The following is a 21,426-nucleotide window of genomic DNA, read 5'->3' as shown; positions in this document are numbered from 1 at the left end:
GAGACATTACTTTTCTCCGGAAAAAATTTTATACATTTACATAATGACACCAAAACATAAAAGTTGCACTACTACTTAAATGATGGATGCAAGGTGGTTTGACACTAGACAAGTGGCCATATGCAAAAACAAGGTCCTCAACAAGCTTGGCTCATGACATAAGAGCCTTAATTTAAAAACTATTTTTTCAACTGTTTTTCAATACTTCAAACTACAATTTCGCCTGCTTCGCCGCTCTTTGAACTTCACACGAATATCATATGATCCTACAACAATAACCACTTTTTTTATGAGAGGCCTTTTAAATTCTTAGAAGTTTCAACGTAATGTCAAACCAAACCTCACCCTCAAAAAATAATAATAAATAGAAAACAAAAAACAAAAAACAAAAACTGAATAAAAAACAATACAAAACCAAAAAACAAAACAGAAAAATACAAAAAAAAAAAAACGAAAAATATAAGTGGTAAGGATTGATAATGTTGAATTTAATGAAAACGCATATCAATATTCTGGAAGGTTTCGCCATTAATTACGAATTTCCTAGATTGGTCAATATTTACCATGTTCTTCCTCATGGCAAGAAATAATCCAGTGCTTCAAAGCTTTCCCAAGAAGATGTAAGCAACCCTTCCACCTAGCTTTGCATGATACGCACTCTTTCTGCCTCTCACTCAGAGAGTACCACTTTACTGTTTTCACTTCGTTAAAAAAAAAAAATGCATGTTTTGAAAGAAAAATGAATCAAAATGAAAAGATCGGGTGTGTGTGTGTGTGTGTGTGTGTGTGAGAGAGAGAGAGAGAGAGAGAGAAAGAGAGAGACAGACAGAGACAGAGGAGTGAAATGCCCTGAATGTAAGTGAAAAAGACCAGCTTCACTTGATCAAGTTGCTAATAATATTTAGGCACACATCAGGAAATTCATCTTTCAGAAAATAAATGAAAAATTGGAAAGAAGCAGCTGAATTTTTTCCATTGTGACTTGACTCACATCAAGCTTGCTAATAATATTTAGTTGTATGTCAGGAAATTCATCTTTCAGAAAATAAATAGAAAATTTGGAAAGAAGCAGCAGAATTGTTGCCATTGTAACAAACCTGATTCACTTGATCAAGCTTGCTAATAATATTTAGTCTTACGTCAGGAAATTCATCCTTCAGAAGGGAAAGGAAAATTGGAAGAAGCTGTTCAATTGTAGCATCCTGCATGAACCACCAGAAAGAAGTTTGATAAAAATGCAACACAGATCAGGCAAACATAGCAAGAACAAAAATTTGGAAGATTAGCTGCACATGTAAAACAACTACTTCAAATCTTCTGAAAATCTTGTGCCTAATATGCATGAATAATCAGAATAGCTGCAAAGAATTCCATAACAATATTTATACCTTTCCTAAAACAGGAGCCATTCCCATTATGACTGAGGCCAAAGCAGAACGAACATGCTGGGAAGAATCTGATGACAATTCCTAAAAATGTCATAGCCAAATTAAAATGTGCATAGTAAGTCCATGAATCAAGAGAAATACTAAGATGAAGTACTAGAATAGATTGTCCAACATGATAGGAATAGAGAAGGAGAGGGTGTTAATTTTTCATAGAGCTGTACACCTTAACACAGGGAAGAATATGCTGAACTGCAAGCTCTGGATTTAAAATCCGGCAAAACTTTGTTACTTTACCAGCAGCTGCTATACGCACTTCAGCCTCATTATCGCGGAGTAACCGAACATATGCAGGTACCAGATCAGTCCTTAAACAATGGTACAATTACCATCACTTGAACAATTCAAAGAGATAACAAAGATGAATGATCAACGGTATACCAAAAGACATGGAAATGAACCATAAACAAACAAAAACAGACATTCAGGTCAATCTAAGAGCGGAAAAAATGTTGGAGAAATGATATAAGGTAAAAGTAGAAATATTCTCTGATGATTGCTTATGATGCTTAAACAATGCACAGCAAATTGAAAGGAAAGACACTGAAAATAACACCCAAAAAAATGCATATTTACATAAACACTGGCAGTTTCACATAAAAAAATTATACCTGGTTGGCTCAGGTCCAACAGCTTCACAAAGTTCATATAATTGATTTGCAACCATATAACGAACACGCCAAGATTTATCCTGCTCAAAAATAAATGGTAACACAAATATTAAGAAATAGAAACTTTTAAAGTAGGCAAATAATGAATACAAATATCACAAAGAAAATATTAAGTTACAGGCACTTATAAACATAATTACGAATGATTAAGCAGTCAGTAGAAAAAATAAATGCATTCAGGAACAAGTTGGCTTGTATTTATTTAAAAGGTGACCACATGAAAGATGTCTAGAAACACATGTTTCTTGCTCCCAACATGTGGAATTATACTGTATACACGAGGAGCTGTCACCATAATTCTCTCTCTCTCTCTCTCTCTCTCTCTCTCTCTCTCTCTCTCTCTCTCTCTCGCTCACACACACACACACACACCAGTAGCTTCCAGAGGCTTCTCTCCAGCAAGTCATTATTTCCATCTATATCTCTTTGTTCAGGCACTAAATGACACAAAATGCAGTGTCATTGCAATACTGTACATTACCAGAATTTCAACAGCTGCCCTTCTATACAAACATCACTTTGCTGGTGTGCATCATAGGGCTACAGAATTCAATGTTGATGATGGTGTCACGGTTGCATAAACTTGAATGCTAAACAAGAAATTCTTTCCATACCCATGCCATTTCCAATTCTCCATCCTTAAGAAACTAGAGCCTAATGCATACTTGTGAGATTTGCCCGATCATATAAACATAACCCCTATATTCGATGCAAAAGACATGACACCTTGCCCAACTGAAGCCCTGATGAGCCTCCTGCCTCATTTTCTCATGCAGATTCTGCAGTCTCTCAGCCTCAACTTTCTCAACCACAAATAGTCGAGATTGTTTTGGATGACAAATTTGAAGATTCTCTTTAGGGCTCTTTCATTGATATTTAATTCAGCAATGAGTTCACCTTGCTTATGGTGCAACATATATTTCTCAGGATGATGTTCATGAGGGTGCTCCCAAGTTGTAAAACTCGAATTTCTTCCAGCCAAGGGAGTGTGGTGGAGGACCTTGAACTACTACTTTGGCGGCGTATTCAACACACTAATTTTAGTAGTATTAGGAAGATTAAATTCATGTATTGGATGATAAAAAACCCTTTTGATTTGTATTTTTGTCCATTAGGGTTTTAATGTGGAATTAAGTATTTTAGTTAATCATAAGTATATATGTACTTCGACGTTATATGTGTTGACGTTGAGTAGTTTACAAATCGATTGAATTCAAAAATTCCCCTCTGTTTTCCCTCTCCTTTCTTTTTACATACAACCTTCAAGGCCTTGACTTCTCTGAATCTCCTTCTCTTGCTACCCTTTCTTCTCCTCCTTCCTCCACTTCTCCACCTCTTCTTTTCTTATCTGTTCTACACCACAGAGTTCAAAATTCAAAACCACCATCCATGGCCCCACCCATCAACTCAACAAAGTACAGGTCCACCAGTCTAGACAAGTTTACTCAACCTCAAATAAACATTGGTCTCAACTACTTAGGATTGACCACATGAACCTTGCTTGTTGCAATTCTACTCAATCAAGGAGCCATATTTTCAAGAGCGTACTTCATCTATTGATTTGATTCAAGATGAGATAGCTTTCTTCATTTCAATGTGGATTTTCTGTACAGGGTGTTTTGGCAATGTTGTTTTCTCTGAAATTCAGCACAACTGATTGGGCCATATTAGTCTGATACACATCTCTTCTTGTTGCATCTGATTCTCTTCATTTTTATTCATAATTTTTCTTCTGATTGTCTAGAAGATTTCTCACCCTCAATTTATAATCTTTTGCCTTTTTCACTATCCCAAAAAAAATTTGTTTTCAATAAATAATGGAAGATTACGTTCATTACAACCACTTCATCCCACATTTGTTTGGCCTTGCTCACTCTTTCAGCATTAGCAACTTTAGTTAAATGCACATATACAACTATTATCTTAAAAATAAGTGTTTTTAAAATAAAAAGCAAAATCATATTAACCGTAGAAAAATTAAATAAATAAAATGACAAACATGCCTGATACAAACTGCTAAAACTTCAAGACAAAAGAAAGTTTATTGATTAAAAGGTTTTTAAAAAATAAATTTTAAATTATATGTGTGAACTCTTGTGATCTTCATATTCTAGTCTAGTGACTAATAAGTTGCAATCCTATTAGAATGCACGCGTGCTAATAGTCTATAAATATCCATGCACACGTTTAATTTAAAGGAGAATAAGTATATAGAAATTTCCAGCAGTTTCCTTTATGACTCTGTGATGCAACCCTAACCTCCCATGGAATACATAGGAAATAATCCAAGAATCATCAACTACTCTACATCATGGCCATCAACCATATCTACCAATATTTTGAAAGGTGAACACATAAGGAAATGTGTTTTAACTATTATTAGACAAGGCGTAAGCCCTTTGGAAATTTTATTTGTTTCTATAAAAACAAGCAACTGAATTGAAAAGATTAAGAAAATTACAAATATATTTATTATTTTCAAAAATTGTTAAGTACTTGTTGGCCCAGGTCTGAGATGCTAACTTAAATTCATTAAGTAGGTCATTCCAAGAAATAAAAATAACATTACAAAGTCCAAATTGTCTAAATGATTAAAAAATCCAGCTCCTATTTGTTGCAGAAAGGGTTTAGTTTCAATAATCTAAAGATCAACTCAGATTACGGCATTTCTTTCATATAAATATATAGATAGGTTTTTCTAACCAACTCTTACTTAAAATTCACATAATCAGAACCAAAAAGACACAGAGAACACCTTTAGTTCAAATGTGCAAGCCTCACTATATAATGAGTTTGCCTCTATAGAATTTTGTACTGAATACTACAACTTCAAAGCATTTCGGGCACGCCTCCTCTTGAGTTGAGCCTCAATTAAACTTTTCACTAGATATTAGAAAGAAAGAAAAAACCCATCATTACAAGAGAAAGATAAGGGTACAAAGATAAGAAGGAACAGAATTCACAGGCCCTCAAACATACACAAAAAATTTTAAATAAAAATAAAAACAAAAATTTTAAACAAAAAATAATAATAAAAACTGAAAAGGAGAAAACCCAAGAAAAAAAAAACTAAAACTTCTTCTTTTTTATTTAAAAAAAATTCAAGCTCTTGCATTTTAAGCCTTTAAAACATTGATCTCTACTATGGAATGATCCAATTATGACGGTCAAAATTCAAAAAAAAAAATCATGCAGAAATGTGGCTACAAGACTATGGAGTGCAGGCCCAACAAAAGAAAACCTAAAATTGGATATCAATATCTAAAACTAATTAGTTCTTAATCATGCCTTGCAAAGCCAACAAAATTAAGAAGTGAGAAACAATGGATAAGTAAATACAACGCCAGAAGAAAAGGAAAAAATTATAAGAGAAGAAATAAGCTCTATGGCAAGCGTACCTGGGAGAAACTGACAATGACAGGAAGAATATGAGCAACACAATCCTGGGCCTCCAACAGCTTGCCAAGGGCAGCACATCCCTCAACAGCCAATAAGCGAACAGAATCTTGATCTAAAATGAAAAATATTCAGAAGGAAAAATTAACATAAAAATATAATGGCAGTGGTAGAATGGAAACCATCATTTTGAAAGATTTTAAACACTATTGGCTAATGATTTTACCACAGAACTATATGAAGGAGGCAACATTATTGTCAAAAGTTCATCTCATCTTTTTAAACAAAAAACATAGTAGGGTCAATGCGAAACAAAATGTAATATAGACACAGAAATTCTAAAAGTGGAACATGGTTTAAATACTAGCAGTTAGTGTAACATAACGGTAGCAGGTGCAGTGGGAAGCGGGAGTAGCAGTTGTTACATCACAGGGACCAAGTATAATGGCCATGAATTTTTTCAAGGACATATCCGTGTCTACATTGGTAGATTTTTTGCAAGCTTCAAGCTCCTAACCTTTCTTAATAATATTTTTAACGCATTTTGGATCCTTTAATTCAACTTGTTAGATTATCTCTTTACCTAAAATCTTAAGCTGTTAGGTTGTGAGCCAAAAATATATATCAAGCTTTAACACTCCCCTACACAAGCAGCCTGATAGCACATGGAGACATAAACACATGACAATAACCACCCACTACACAGAATACAATAAACACGAGCAACAAGATTAGAATCCAAGACCTCCTTGTAACCAACTCTGATACCATGTTAGATTACCACTTCACCGAATACTAAAAGCTTGAGCTGTTTGCTTGTGGGCCAACAATGTATATATCAATGCTTTAGCAATTTAATATTACTAAAAATAGTTTTTCAACACCATCCACAAAAAATTATATTTATTTTGCACTTTCAATTATTATTACTTTTTTCAGCAAATTTTTTACTTTTCATTATTTTATGACCATTAAGATAAATAGATCACTGATTAAACATGTAAATGATAAATAAATTAATGAAAAAATATACTAGGCTTGTTATATGATGTATGGTATACATTATTAATATATCCAACACATGGAATATACAATAAAACTTACTCATATTGGCTTTACCACACTATCAACAAAAAATTATATTATTTTAAACTTTCTGTTATTTTATGAGCATAAAAATATTAATGGATCACTCATTAAACATGTCTATGATAAATAAATTAATGAAAAAATAAAAAATAGGCTTCTTGTACTATATACAGCATTCCCCATTAATATATCCAGCACATGAAACCATGATCTTAAACATCCACAAAATTGTCAAAATTTCCATCAAAATTTCTGATTTCTGTCACCCTCGAAATGAAAATGGTAGTTGATTTCCATTTTACATAATTTTTGTCAAAATTTCCACGAATCATTTGAAATTTTAGTGAAACTTGTCCAAATTTTAACTATAGAACAAAATTTCTTCGGAATTCAAATGAGAAATTTAGGAGCAAAGTGAAATTTTCTCTCTTAATTAATTTTATTTTATTTTTTTATTGAAACAAAAAGATTATTACAAGGGATTTTGAAATTATATGAAAAAATAAACTTACAACAACATTTTTTATCTAAGCATTCATGTCTAAGTCATCATGTGTATAAATGAAAGTCAAATATGATAAATTTAGCCCAAGAAGTTCATATAACCTAGGGCGTCCCCAAGCCACAAGGCTCCCCAATTTTGCAAGGGTAGGGAGAGGGTCATCACAGTATACACAACCTTACCCCTGTTGTTTCCTTGGACTCGAACCCATGACCAACCAGTCACAAAGGAGCAACCTTATCGCTCATCCAAGGGCCTCCCTCATAAATTATTAAGAACTTGAACAAGACAAAAACTAGAAAAGAAAATAAGGTTGAAGTTGAACAACATAGAGAAGAATACCAATTTACTAATCTTAACAAAATAAAATAAATTCTTTTAACAAAAATTTGTCAATATCAAGTTATTTATTAATCTTTCTTTGTAAAAAAGAAAAAAAAAAAGTATCATTGTCATCCCCGTTATAATTTTCTCCCCTCCCTCTTCTTCACATGGCTAATCAGGATAAATTCACAAAAGGAAAAAATAGAGAAAATGAGAGGAAAAAAAATTAAAATATAATTTTGCATTATAACAATCCTATAGTGTGTAAGGATGGTAACCGTCCCATAATGCCCCCAAAACAGGGGTGCATAATGCCATCTTCAGTATTGAATTTTATTCCCACTGCTAGAACAATGCATAACAGCCCCAAAAAACCCATTATCTAACAATCACATCCACTATTTAAAACCATTCAGTCAAGTCAAATGAGAACCAGTCACAAACGATTGATTAGTTTTCCCCTATCAAACACATACAAGAAATCCAATTACCATCTTGCGTAAGATCCTCAAACATTGTCATGATGTCAGTTTTCAGATGAGCAGATTCAACAGTAGCAGCAAACTTCCCCAGGTTTGTTGCAGCAGACCTCCTCACCATCGGCATGTCATCTTGACACAATTGGCTGTATATTGAGCGCAACTCTGTCTTTAGCATCTCAGGGGCACTAGGATAAGCAATATGAAATAATCCACAAGCAGAAACTCGAGCTGTAAACCATTCACCAGCTGCCAGTCTCTGAAGGTAAAAAACATTACAACATGTAAAAGAAAATTATACATTAACTAAAACAGCCTAACAGACAAAAAAAATAATGAACAGAGCAAATAAGTGTTACAAATGGTGCATCTGCAACACATAATGGATGTAGAGGACCTCAGTAAGGGGAACACAACCATTCAACTTTCACGAATCTAATATACAACTTCAAAATTTAAGCCAAATTTTATTTCAAAAATGTCCATTAAAGTGAGGGATACATAATGTGTCTAAAATCGCTGGTTGGCACTACAAGAAATAAGTATATATATTACTTATTGCTTGTACTAAGAAGTTGCATGAAATAATTCGTGTTTTGGATGGAGGAAAGAGGAAATAATGGCATCCATGGATAAGAGAGATGGAAGGCAAAACAGTGACAACTGCCCATAACAGCTGGGATGCAGGTTGTTCCTGGTAGCCCGCTAGAACTTTTTCATTGAGTTTCTAGTCTTTCTCCCCCATCTCCATTTTTTTTTTTTTTTTTTTTTTTGCTTTGTTTCAATTTTTCTTTGTCCATGTTGGTTCTTCTCCCATTGTTCGAACCCAGACTTTGGTCCTACAGAGTGCCATAGGTGTTCAGTCTACTTTTAAGGTGGAAATGTGATCAACATGAACTAACTTAGCATCTTTTCACATTTCGGAATTTGCAGGGAGGCACACATCTTTCATCCTGCTAAAGAAGGATGAATTTCTTGGGTTTGAAAGAAGTTGGGGGTTAAAGGTAATCGAGGTACTGAGGTGGGTTCGGGGATTGTTGATATCTCAGAGTAGCAGGAGGCGACATTAGTTTGAAGATATTGCCGAATGGGAGGAGAAGATTTCAGTGTTTGAAGAAAGCGAACCAAGGATGAAGGAGCCAGAATGTGCAAATCCTTGAAAGCATGCAAGTTTCAAGGTGACAAGCCTTCCGCTCTAATATGTTGGACTTGTCGATGGCCAAGAAGAAGACAGGGATGACCAGCTTCGTGGATGTCGATGCCACAATGGTGCCTCTTTGAAAATACAAAGGTCAGCGGTGAACAGGTATAAGGCATGCATAGGCTCTCAAATGGCATCTCTTTTCCGCGAATATGCCATGGCAACAGGGACACTACTTGCCAAGAGGAGCGGCATCTGAAATCACAGGGATTGGAGAGGATTCTTTCCTAAACCAGCTCCAGGACTCTCGCAATACACAGGCAAAAAAGGGGGTGACTTCAAATTTTAAAATATCAGTTAGGCCAACAGGCTTGGGCAAACATGGGCATATAGCTTGTGGACCCAATTCCAAATGGGTTAAAGAAATCTAATTTGAAATGGGTATTTAAGAGTAAGCCTCCTATTTCTAATGTAGCTGAAGGATCAAGCCCATCAGGGCTGAAGGTGTTGGGCATTATTGCAGACAGTAGACAGATTGCTCTTTAAAAAAAAAGTGAGAAGGATTGAACTGAGGGGCAAATATCTCAAATCAATAAGATAGGAGAAGCGCAGTGTTTGGAAACGTTGAAATTGAAGGAAGATGGGCTGAATGAATCATCATTGCCTGGTAAGGAGGATAACACATTTACAGGAAGTGACTTTCGGCCAAACCCAATTGCTGATCTTGGGGAAGTACTGAGAATCGCAGAAACTCATGGCAATGGAGTAGATGTAGTTAATCGTTCATTTAATAATCATTCCTCTCCCCTACAGTCAGTTTTGAGGGAGAAGCAGAGGGTTACGCAAGAAAAGAAAATTGAGGATGATTCATACTTGAAAATCGAGGATGCTTCACCTTTGAGTAGGAGGACGATTTGAGTAGCATGTGCAAATATTCTGAGAAGGGATTGCTGGCAGATCAGTTGAGACCTGATTTTGAACTTCTAGAAGAGGTTGGTTTGCTGCATCCTTTTGACAGGAACTCCAAAGAAGAGTAGAAATTATGGGCCTAAATGTAACTCCAGCGAACAATACACAGCAGCAGGAGAGAGATTGTCTACACTCAAACTCTGCAATTGCACGAGGTAAAGATTCTTTTAATCACAGTTCTGATCAGAGGAAAGCCTTAATTTGTGAGGGGTCTTCATGTTTTGTCTCTGAGCATCATTCCATCCCAGTTGACAACTTGGCTGTTCAATTTTCTGTTGGTGGGAGGGTAAACTCTGTAAAGGCAGATTCTCCAATGGAGGATCCGAGCTCCTCTAAATCTAGTGAAGATATTCTTCCCTTTCCTATTCAATATTTTCTTTCTTCCAATACTTTATGCCAAAGGAAGGAATCTTTTAAGAGTGATGGCTTGGGGCTTAGCCTTTTTATTTTTTTTTAAGGGATGGTTTTTTTTTTGGGGGGGGGGGGGGGGGTTAGGGGTGGGGTGGGCTGTAAAGAATTGCAAAAACTCCTTGATGACCTGCGTTTGAAATTAGTAGATCCCATAGGTAATGAGGCGAAGTTGGTTTTATGCCCTAGAAAGTGCAAAAAGAGTTTAAAAATAATAATTTAAAAAAAAAAAAAGGAAAAAAGGCTGGCATCAGCTATCAAATTATGGGGGTGCTAATGAGGTTGGGAAGGGTGGTAAACATGTTAAAGTATGAGGATTTTAGTTGGAATGTGAGAGGTCCAGGGGATATTAGGAAGAAGAGCTTGATAAAGTAAGTCTTGGCACGGCTATTGTTCCCCTAGGTGGATCATGGGTGGTGATTTTAAGGTGGCAACTTTTTTGGGTGACAAAAAGGGGGAGTAGATTAAAAGCTAGCATGCAACATTTTGGCTCGCTTATTAGGGAGCACGGTTTACAAGGATCTATTTGGGAACACTACATATACTTGATCTATCTGAGAGGCTAGGGCAGTTACTAGTAGACTTGATAGATTCTTGTTTTGTAGTGAATGCGAGGACAAATTCTCTAATCTCTCCCAAACTATTCTCCCAAGGCCTACTTCTAATCATTTCCCTATCATGTTTGAATCAAGTAAGGTTTCCTTGGGTCCTGCTCCAATCAAGTTTGAAAATATGTGGTTAGGTCATGTGACTTTTAAGCAGTTGGTGAGAATATCTTTGGAAATGGACATGGAGAGGGGTTGGGAAAGGTTTAGATTTATGAGGAAACTAAAGCGTTTGAAGGAGACTTTTAAATTTTGGAATAGGAAGGTGTTTGGTGATGTTAGAATTAGAAAATTCAACATTCTAGGTGAGTTGCAATCTTTGGATACAAAGGAAGAGGATGGCAACCTCTCACTATGTGGAGAGGTGAAGAGGATTCTTTTATGAATGAGTTGGGAAAGGTGATCTTTAAGGAAATGAAGAGCCGGAGGCAGAAGATCAAGTTTCAAATGGTCAAAGATGGTGAATGTAACTCTAGTTTCTTCCGTAGACTTAATAATGGGAAAATGAGAATGAATTGTATTAGGGGGTTGGATGTGGGCAAAGGAAGGATTATTACTGATCCTAGTCAGGTCGCCTATCAGATCACCAATTTCTATCCTAACATGCATTCTGAAGAGGATGTTTGCCGATCAATTGTTTAGGGGTTGGAGTGGAATCCCATTTCTAGAGATGGGAAGAGTTAGTTGGAGGAGCCTTTTAATGAGGAGGAAGTGAGGGTTTCATTTTTCGGATGGAGAGGGATAAGGCATCGGGTCCTGAAAAATTTAATATAGATTTCTTTCAAGATTTTTGGGATGTGATTAAGGGAGATTTGATTAGAGTCTTTTTTGATTTTATTGGAATGGCATTGTTGGGAGATTTAGGGAGATTTAATATGGCTTTCTTACAAGATTGTTGGGATGTGATTAAGTGAGATTTGATTTTGAATTTTATGGGAATGGGATTGTGAGCAATAGTATTAATTCCACATTTATTGCTTTGGTGCCTAAGAAGTGTAGATCTATTATGATAAAGGACTTCAGACCTATTAGTCTAGTTTATAGTGTGTACAAGATTATTACTAAAGTATTAGCTAAATAGACTAAGTGCAACGCTTGATAAGACCATTTCTAGTGCTCATAGTGCATTCATGGGGGTAGACAAATAGTAGATGTTATTTTGGTGACTAATGAGATGGTTGAGGATGTTTGTAGGATGGGGCTTCATTTTTAAATTGGATTTCAAAAGCCTATGATAGAGTTAGTTGGAGCTTCCCAGGCAAAATTTTTATGAGAAAAGAGTTTTGGTGAAAGATGGGTTATGAGGGGTTGTTTGTCTAACATGTATTACTCAGTAATAGTGAATGGTGAAGCTAAGTCTTGGTTTAATACCTCAGAGGGTACTAGACAAGGTGACCCACTGTCCCCCTTTTTATTTGTCTTAATAGCTGATGTTTCAAGTAGGATGGTGGATAGGGCAGTGGATGGGGGGCTGGAAAGGATTGGCAAAGGGGAGAAAGGGAGTGGTGATCTCTCACCCTCAGTTTGTTGATGACACCATTTTCTTTCTAGATGATCATAGCTCTTCTTTTAGGAGTATTTCAGGTTTTCTCTATGTCTTTTAGAGGGTTTATGGGCTTAAGATTAATATGGGGAAAAGTGGTCTAGCAATTACTAGCGTGTCATATCAGCATGCCAAGGACTAGTTGTCTAATGGGATCGTGGTTTATTGGATTGACCTTTGACTTATTTAGGGGTTCCTTCCAGGGGTAATCCCCTAGATTTGTGAACTTTTGGAACCTTGTAGGGGAAAGGGTGATGAGGCATTTAGATGGTTGCAAAGGGGGCCTTTTCTCTCTTAGGATTAGATCACTCTTATTCAGTATTATCTGTTCAATATCCTACGATATTATTTTTTTATTTTTAAGATTCTTGTGGAAATAGCTAGCAAGATTGAGAGGATCACTAGATATTTTCTGTCGTCTGGATTCTGGGATCATAGGCATCATTTAGTGAATTGGGAAGTGGTGTGTAGATCTAAATTTGAAGGGGGGTTGGGTCTTAGAAAGGTGGTGTCTAAAAACATCACTCTCTTAGCTAAATGGCTGCGGCATTTTCCTCTAGAGGATTCTTCCCTTTGGCATGGAGTCATTAGAAGCAATTTTGGGTTGAGCGAGAATGCATGGGATACCAATACTAGTTTTCAATATTCTTCAAAGAGTCTATGAGTTCTATCATTTTCAATATTCTTCAAAGAGTCTATGAGTTCTATCTCTCATATTTATCCCTTACTCATTCCTCACACTAAATTTATGGTGGGTAGGGGATCTCAGCTTCATTTCTGGAAAGACCCTTGGTTGGGGAATGGTATCATATCCACACTTTTTCCTCGTCTCTTCTATTTGAGCTCAAAGTAGAATATCATTATTTCTTTCTTTTCTAGTGACTCAAATAGTCCTTTGGCTTCTTGGGATTTTCACTTTGGGAGACCTCTTAATGATAGTGAGTCGGTTGAGTTGTCCTGGACTTTATTAAATAATTGTACTCTTTCTTCAGGGAGAAATGTTTGCTTTTAGTCCTTAGATCATTTAGGGGGTTATTCATGTAAATTACTTTTTGAGTTCTTGACCCATTCGAATTCGTTTTTTCCTCTTTACTAAGCACCCCCAAAATTAAGGCTTTTATTTGGTTGATTGTGCTTAATAGAATCAATACTAATAACTTGTTGCAGATCTGGAGACCATTGAAGGCTCTTTCTCCAGATGTTTGTGTGCATTGCTATAATATTCAGAGACTGCACCTCACCTTTTTAGGCATTGTGTTTTTGCATGGATAATATGGAACAAGTTATTTGGTGTTTTTTGAGAATTGGTGGAGGGATTTTTGGATATTTCATTTGTGGGTTTTGGTAGGAGGAAGGATAAGGCAGCGTTATTGAAATGTGGTATTCTTGCAGTGCTTTGGGGATATGGTTGGAGCGTAATGCATGCATCTTTTTGGGGAAGAAGTTGAATTGGTTGCTGGGTTTGGGAACAGATTCATTATTTGGCATCTTTGTGGTGCAATGGGTTTGGGTATTTCAATGGTGTGGGCTTCTTGAAAGTTCCAAGAGATTGGAGCAATATGCTGGTTAGTTTTGGAGTCAAGGTTTATTTGTTCTCTTTTCTTTCTTTTGTTATTCTTAGATTTTTCTTCTGGTTTGTTCCAAATTTTATTGGGAGATGTCTTAGTCTCCTTCATATTAATTCTTATGCTATTAATGAAATCTCTTCTTTCAATTTGTTCTCTTTTCTTTATTTTGTTAAACTTAAATTTTCCTTATGCTTTGTTCCAGATTTTATTGGGGGATGTCCTATTCTCATTTGTATAAATTCTTAATCTATTAATGAAATCTCTTCTTTTATTATCAAAAATAATAATAATAATTAGTGCTTGGTTTCTCATAGAAAAACTAGTTAAAGTTCCATGTTCTTATCAAAAACATCGTAAATGAAAGGTTTCTCAACAGTAGTTGTGAAGTGCACAAGAGCTCTTACAAGAGATTGAACAATATCTACTTACAGCATCTCTGGTTTGCAGAATGGAATGGTATAAAAATTTGAATGAAAATGATGCAAAAATCAAGTGATAAATTCAATTGCATTCCATTTCTACAAATCAAACATATAATTATATGATATTATAAAACAAATAATATACCAAAATGTAAAATCATATCATAATAACACCATATTAAGTTGTTGTAACTTATTAGAATTAGAATAATTTTCAAACTCTTATATTTATATTTGATGTAGCAATATAATATATATTACTATTGAAATATTATATTATAATATGATATGAGTACATAAGTACAATATTATATCACAATATTGTTTTCTATTATATTAATATTGTTTTAATTTATATTTATACTTATATTTGTATCACAATCTTTTGTTATAATATTGTACATTATAGTATTATGGTCTAATATAAACATCACACAAAAGAAAATTGTGATATAACATTATACTTATATCTTATTATAATAAAATTATTAGTTTATTACATTAAAACCACATTTTATTGCTATATTACATATTAGAATTATATTATAGTATGTTATTATTAAGAAAATAATATTAGCAAATTCAGTACTTGTTTTCTAACATTATCAAACACTACTTTTACCTCCAATTTTACAGCCAACAGGACATACAAAGAGTACCTAAGAAATTTAGTATATTTTTCCTCATTCAGTGCTTTACTGTTAACACCATTAAGTGACATCAAACAAAGCTTAAAAGCTCAATATAGGCTACAAAAAAAGAATTTGGGAGCTCATATCATCAAGGAGGTAGAGTTTTTTGGATGTCTTCTAGCTCCCTATAAAAAAAAACGTGAGAAAAACTACCAGAGGTACCAAATAACACGAGTAAACTACACCAATAAAGATTTGAAAAAATAAAATAGTGAAACTAACTGTCTAACCTTCACCAGAGGTACAAACCAATCAACCAAATCACCTTCTCTCATCTGAGATCCGATTCGGCACAAAGACTCCACAGCTTTGTCCCTTACACAGGTTTCCTCAACTGTGCAAAGGGTCTCCAAAGGTGGCAACAAAACATAGGCATGCTCCACTCCACCAACATATGGGATAAATACCCCCAATTCTTCAGCCATTGCAAGAAGCACCTCATCATCATCATCATTGTTTTCGCTGAGAAATGGGATCAACTCCTTTCTGGTTCGCTCCTCACCCAAAGCACGTGCAATGGTTGATAACCTACGAATTGAGTTCAGCCGCAGCTGTATGTCATCATTTTTCAGCTCATCTATCAGCACGGCAATTGGATACAGTGGCTCGTCAACCATAGCCATCAAACAGCTGAAGTTTTCCCTGCTGTAACACACACTGTTGAGTAACTATAACAATGGGAACTTGTAGCCTGCAGAAATTTAAACAATATATATATATATTTCTTTGGTCCAATAAGAAGACCATCAGGTTTGAGCTACACAAAAAGGATAAACAATACCCCTACCGAAATTCCTCCCCACCCATCCCAAGGTTCTAACCTAGGGCCTCTAATCACAGTCCCATGGAGAAGCCGCTCAGGTGTCACCTAAGGGACAGATATTTCAAGAAGATTTACAAATTCTATCTCTAGGGAGCCTAAGGATATGGAAATTACAACATCAACTGAATATCATAAAAACAAAAATTAAGAGAACAAATCAAATACATAACTAACTACAATTACAATATATTATTTTTAAAAAAAATGCATGCCTAAAAATCAGCAGATTATGTGGCTTGGATCTAACAATAAAGATAAATTTAATTGGATGAAAAACCGCAGGACAAGATCTTGCATCAGTAAATAAGACTGCTGCAAAATTAATAATATTCACACAGGAATGTTAAAATATAAAATTATCTCCACAACTAGGTGCGCGTTCAATTCTCACACACTAGTAGAGTTTTTAAGAACTCGGGAAGAAAGGAAAATAAACGTGAGAATCCTAATATAGCTACGTCAACTTCAAGCTAACTTAGATTCAACGGTTCCATATCCTTTCTATAATTTCTTGCAACCAAACAGAACGTAATTGCAGACCTAGGGTACATCGAAACTCAGAGATCTAGAAAAAGAAAAAGAAAAAAAAAATTCTCTCAGATTTCAAATCCATAAACCGACAGTTATGTCGAGAAAAACAAATCAGGCGACTGAAACTCAATCCGCGAGCCTAAAACCCTGAGATTTGCCCTTTTATGATCACAAAGAAAAGAAAAAGAAAAAAAATACCAGTTTAAATCACATTTTCTCCCTCGTTATCAATTTCAATAAAATGAAAAAGGAACGAGGAAAAAAAATTTCAATCGAGCCAAACAGTCTCAAATGCTTAAAAGATTTAGATCAAACTTCACATTACGTTTTTCTCCTGCAATTCCTAAAAAACCAATCGAAGCATTAATTCAGCATCATTCCAATGAATTCTTGAAAAGCACATGAAAAAGACCACATCGTTCGAATTAATTCAGTGCAAGGTGCAGAGAGAGAGAGAGAGATGTGGTGAGGGGCGTCTTACCGTGCAGGTGCCTTCCCGCCGGCTGCCTACGGTTCGAAGGCCTCAGAGAGAGAGAGAGAGAGAGAGAGAGAGGAGCGGGAGAGAAAAATAAAAGTGGAAGTAATCTGTGTTGATACCAAATTCGATAGAAAGTGGGTGTCCGTGGGCATGCTTTGGGATGAACAACGAGCCCAACATGGTAAATTTATTTTTTTTTATTTTTTATTTTATGCCGTGGGAATTTCAGCCACCAACAAACCCTCTGGACCCTCGATGCAATACCAAACCTCAGGGGTAGCGGCCTTCCCCCCGATTCATTATCCAGGTAAATCAGATGTGGTAGCACCTTATACATACTTGGGCCGGACATTTGGGATGCGGTTTTCCTCCCTATGGACCCCCCTTTACGACGTGTGAATGGGACACCCAAAAGGGCGACAGAGCACACCATGACTTTGTTTCCACTAGGAATCGAATCTCCAATACTTCGTATGAACCCTCCTACTTTACCATTGCACTATGCTCATGAGGGCTATTACTTTATTTTTGGATTCGATTGGCGACGTACACAGTTCGGCTTCACATCATGGTATAATGTATAGTTATTAATTAGAACAATGTAAAATGACAAATATTTAATACATCATTTGGGAGTGAATTTTTTAAAGGATGAAAACATAAATTTCTTCCATAAACTAACAATCTGTTTGGTTAACATTTATAAAATTAATACAAATTGAAAACTTAATTAAAAATGCTCATTCTCATTTTAAATCAGAGTATTAAAAAATATGATTAAAGTAATAAAATTACAAATAATATTGTTGACCCTATGGGTCACACCCGATTTCGATAATGACAAATACTGGTAATTGACGGCTATCAAGTTCATGTGCAGGTTTATATTAACAGATACACTGATGGCATATGAAGTAAAGCATGAAGATCCTAATAATCATTTTTATTGTATTTCATTATTATTCAATTCGGGTCTGTAATAGTAATTAGGAGAAAAAGGTATGTAATATTTAATGCATATCATGCATGTAGGAACTACAAGCTTAAAGATCTTAGAACATTTCTAGGTCCCTACACATCACTTGAAAATCAAATGACCTTAGACGAAGGTCGACCGATGCTGAATTTTTTCGGTATCCTAAAAAAGACCTATACTGACCTTAGGACTCCCTATACTTCATAAAAATATGCCCTATAATCTTAACACTAATCATCATATGAATAGAGAAAAAAGACCCGAAATACCTAAGGATGGCATGTTCGGTTGACCGAACTCAATTATACTGAGATACTCAGTCGACTAAACCCCAACCGGGTCAACATGTTGACCGCTCAGTCGACCGACTAGAAACATATAGGCAAGCCCTGGTCGACCGAACCTCCCTGGGATCAACAATTGACTCTTCGGTCGACCGACCAGAAAATGAACTCCAACGCTCTAGTCGACCGAGCATCCTCAAAAGAAGCCCCAACCGCCCGATCGACCGAACCTTGTAGTTCAAATTGACCTAGTCGACCGAACTGCGCAGATTTGGAAAATCGCTTTTGAAACCCTCAAGATGGTCGACCATACTTACAATTCAATTTTTCCACGGTCGACTGAACCTCTCAGGTTGGCGAATTTTTTAGCGTAGTTAAACTAGATTATTTTTTTTTAAACATGATTAATCTTTTTCAAAAATACCCCTTGTGTCCCCAACGGCTATATTTTCCCCTGTGTCTATATATATGAGCTCATTTGCTTAATTAGTGGGTGATTAGCACATTAATTAAGCAAAAAATCCTTTGATTTTTTCCAAGCCTATTTTTCAAGCACAAAGCCTATACACTCTCATACTACTTCCCTTTTGCAAACTCAAACCTTGTGAGAGTACCTTGAGGAATTATACTCCACTTCCATTGGGTTGAAACTCTCATTATATTCTTTGTTGTGTGATTTTTGGATTGAGAGTTGGGCTAAAGTTTTCCATCGGTTTAACTTAATAAATCTAGTGTGTGAGAAACTTTGTAGCTTGTGGGTCTTTGCACTCACATTGCAAGACACCTAAAGCTTAGATTTTCTGTGTGTGCAAAAATATTTTTCCTAAGCTTATTTTCAAACATCTCTTGTGCTAGTATTTTAAGAAAATGTTTTTAGAGATTGTTTGATTTCATTTGTTGGATATCTTTGAAACCCTACGTGTGATTGAGATATTATGATTGATTGTTTCAAAGATTGTTTGAAAAATACACTCATTGCTTTGATTGCCTATTGACATTAGTAAGAGTGTAGTTGGACACATTTGGCACTGAGCTAATAATTCCAATAATATTGATGTGCATTGATTTGTGATATTGAACTTATTGGTACATATGTGCTTAGTGTTAGAAGCATTTTACGTGTACGCAAAATTTTATACAAATTTGTTGTATTCCAAGCACAAACCTAAAAAGAAAGACTAACCCTATTGAATAGTTCTGAATTGGCTTAGATCCATTTAGGAAAGTTAGGTGCACCATCCTGGTAAGGTATAGGTTGAGGTCAGTCCTGTGAATTGACCTAATTGTAACTGGTGTCGTTCCACCCATTAAGTGTGCATTAGTGGAATCCTCGAGCTTGCAAGCTAGAGGTGGGAACGTAGGCAGTTTTGGCCAAACCCAGATAAACATATCACGTGTCTGTTTATATTTTCGCACTTTATATTTACTGCACATGTATGTTATATTGTGAATGTTGCGCATGATTTAATTTCCGCATATCATTATCTACACAATTGGTGTATGATTAGAAAGACCCTAGATTGTGTTACACGGCTATCTCATTTAACCTAAGAGATAAATTTTAAAATTCCAATTCACCCCCCTCTCGGGAGTACACCAAAGTCTACAAATACACATTAAAAATTTATTATAATAAAAATAATATTTATTATAATTATTTTACTTAATTTTTCTACTTTCAAATTTTTCTTTACAATAAAAATTTTATTGAACATGACAATTAAAAAATAGTAAAAGTATTTTGTAATTGGCTTTATTATTATATTTTGAAATTTGTGTATATTTTTCTTTTAATTATATTTAAATTCATATGATCATTTAATTTTGATTTTAATTTAAACATTCATAAAATGAATAATTTTATAAAAAAAACTATTTTTGGATATTAAAATTTCAAACAATAGGTCGCCAAAACAACTAAAACCATAAAATCTGGTTTTCAATTTTTTGGCGAATAGTTGAAAACCAATAAAAGAAATAGAAAACTGACAACAAAAACAAACTCGTTTTTATAATCTATTTTTTCACTATAGAAAAAGAAAAAACAGAAAATAAAAAATAATAACGATGCCAAATAAACCCTACCTCTCGTTTGATTTGTAAAATAAAATTGAAATGGAGAAAGAATTGAGAGAGATGGAATTATGACAGGAATCGAATTATTTTTGGAATGTAACTACTATATTTGGTTAATAACATAAAATGATTATACAAATTACAAGTTTCGATTCTTTTCCAATATCTAATATTACTCAATGATGGTTATGGTGCTAAATAGGGATTCGCCTTTCCAAGAATCAGTAAGGTTGATAGTGATGAATGCTTGTGGATCTACAAGACAAATTATAGCACTTTAGAAGGTTCCAATGGCTTCTAGGAATCTCTCTGATACTTAAGTCAATGGATTAAAATGATTAGGGGCGGGGGAGAGAGAGAGAGAGAGAGAGAGAAAGCTTATTTGTACTTACCCTTTATAAAGATGTTCCACTCGTTCTTATAGCCCCACTTCCTGATGTCGCTTTTTCTCCATTGAATGCGGATCTTCCACCAATGGCATGGGTGGTTACAAGTGGATTAGTAATTGCCCATGTATGATGATTTGGTGTGTGTTGAATAACTGCTATGGTCATAAATTGGTGTGTGGTCTTCACTTTGTTTTAGGTTACATTTAACAATCCTACCTCGAGTAGGTTTTCTTCTCCATGTGCATGTCATGTGCCCAACCTACTTAGATCAGGTATGCTCCTCCATGTGATCTACACATGGCTAACTTGCTTATAGGAGGACTACTTCTTATATCTGCTTATTGACCTACTCAGGGGAGGTTTGCTTCTCAGGTCGTGTGTGTCGATACTAATTTTTTATCAAACAAAAAAAATACCAAAATACAAAGAAAAGTAAGAAAAAAAAAACAAAAAACAAAATTTTTTACTAGGCGATCGACTCGGCCACTTTGGGAGGTCGATTAGCCTTCCCTCCATTTCCTTTGTTTGGCATTATCCATAGGTGGTCGACCGACTCTCTTAAGCGGTCAATTAGCTCTTTCATGAAATTTAAAATTTTAAGTTATCTTCAAATGA

The 21,426-nt window shown here is 35.2% G+C and overlaps 1 protein-coding gene across 2 annotated transcripts in view; it reads right to left on the bottom strand.

Moving 5' to 3' along the window:
* The window catches only part of LOC131153253 (serine/threonine-protein phosphatase 2A 65 kDa regulatory subunit A beta isoform), a 37,331-nt gene extending 20,079 nt beyond the window's left edge, over positions 1-17,252 (bottom strand). The window contains exons 1-8 of one of the 2 annotated variants that reach the window (XM_058105441.1): positions 17,090-17,252; positions 15,485-15,899; positions 7,919-8,165; positions 5,515-5,627; positions 2,057-2,136; positions 1,612-1,753; positions 1,389-1,469; positions 1,098-1,202 (exon numbers count right to left, since the gene is read on the bottom strand). In XM_058105441.1, coding sequence (XP_057961424.1) covers positions 1,098-1,202; positions 1,389-1,469; positions 1,612-1,753; positions 2,057-2,136; positions 5,515-5,627; positions 7,919-8,165; positions 15,485-15,877 — 1,161 coding nt within the window. In that variant the 5' untranslated portion in view covers positions 15,878-15,899; positions 17,090-17,252. The remainder of the gene's footprint in view (positions 1-1,097; positions 1,203-1,388; positions 1,470-1,611; positions 1,754-2,056; positions 2,137-5,514; positions 5,628-7,918; positions 8,166-15,484; positions 15,900-17,089) is intronic. The other variant, XM_058105440.1, reaches the window with a different exon arrangement.
* Positions 17,253-21,426: the final 4,174 nt, after the last annotated feature.

Source organism: Malania oleifera, chromosome 4, assembly GCF_029873635.1.
Source record: "Malania oleifera isolate guangnan ecotype guangnan chromosome 4, ASM2987363v1, whole genome shotgun sequence".
NCBI classification, from domain to species: domain Eukaryota; kingdom Viridiplantae; phylum Streptophyta; class Magnoliopsida; order Santalales; family Ximeniaceae; genus Malania; species Malania oleifera.
The sequence above is the reverse complement of the archived record's forward strand: the minus strand, read 5'-3'. Positions and strand labels throughout refer to the sequence as shown.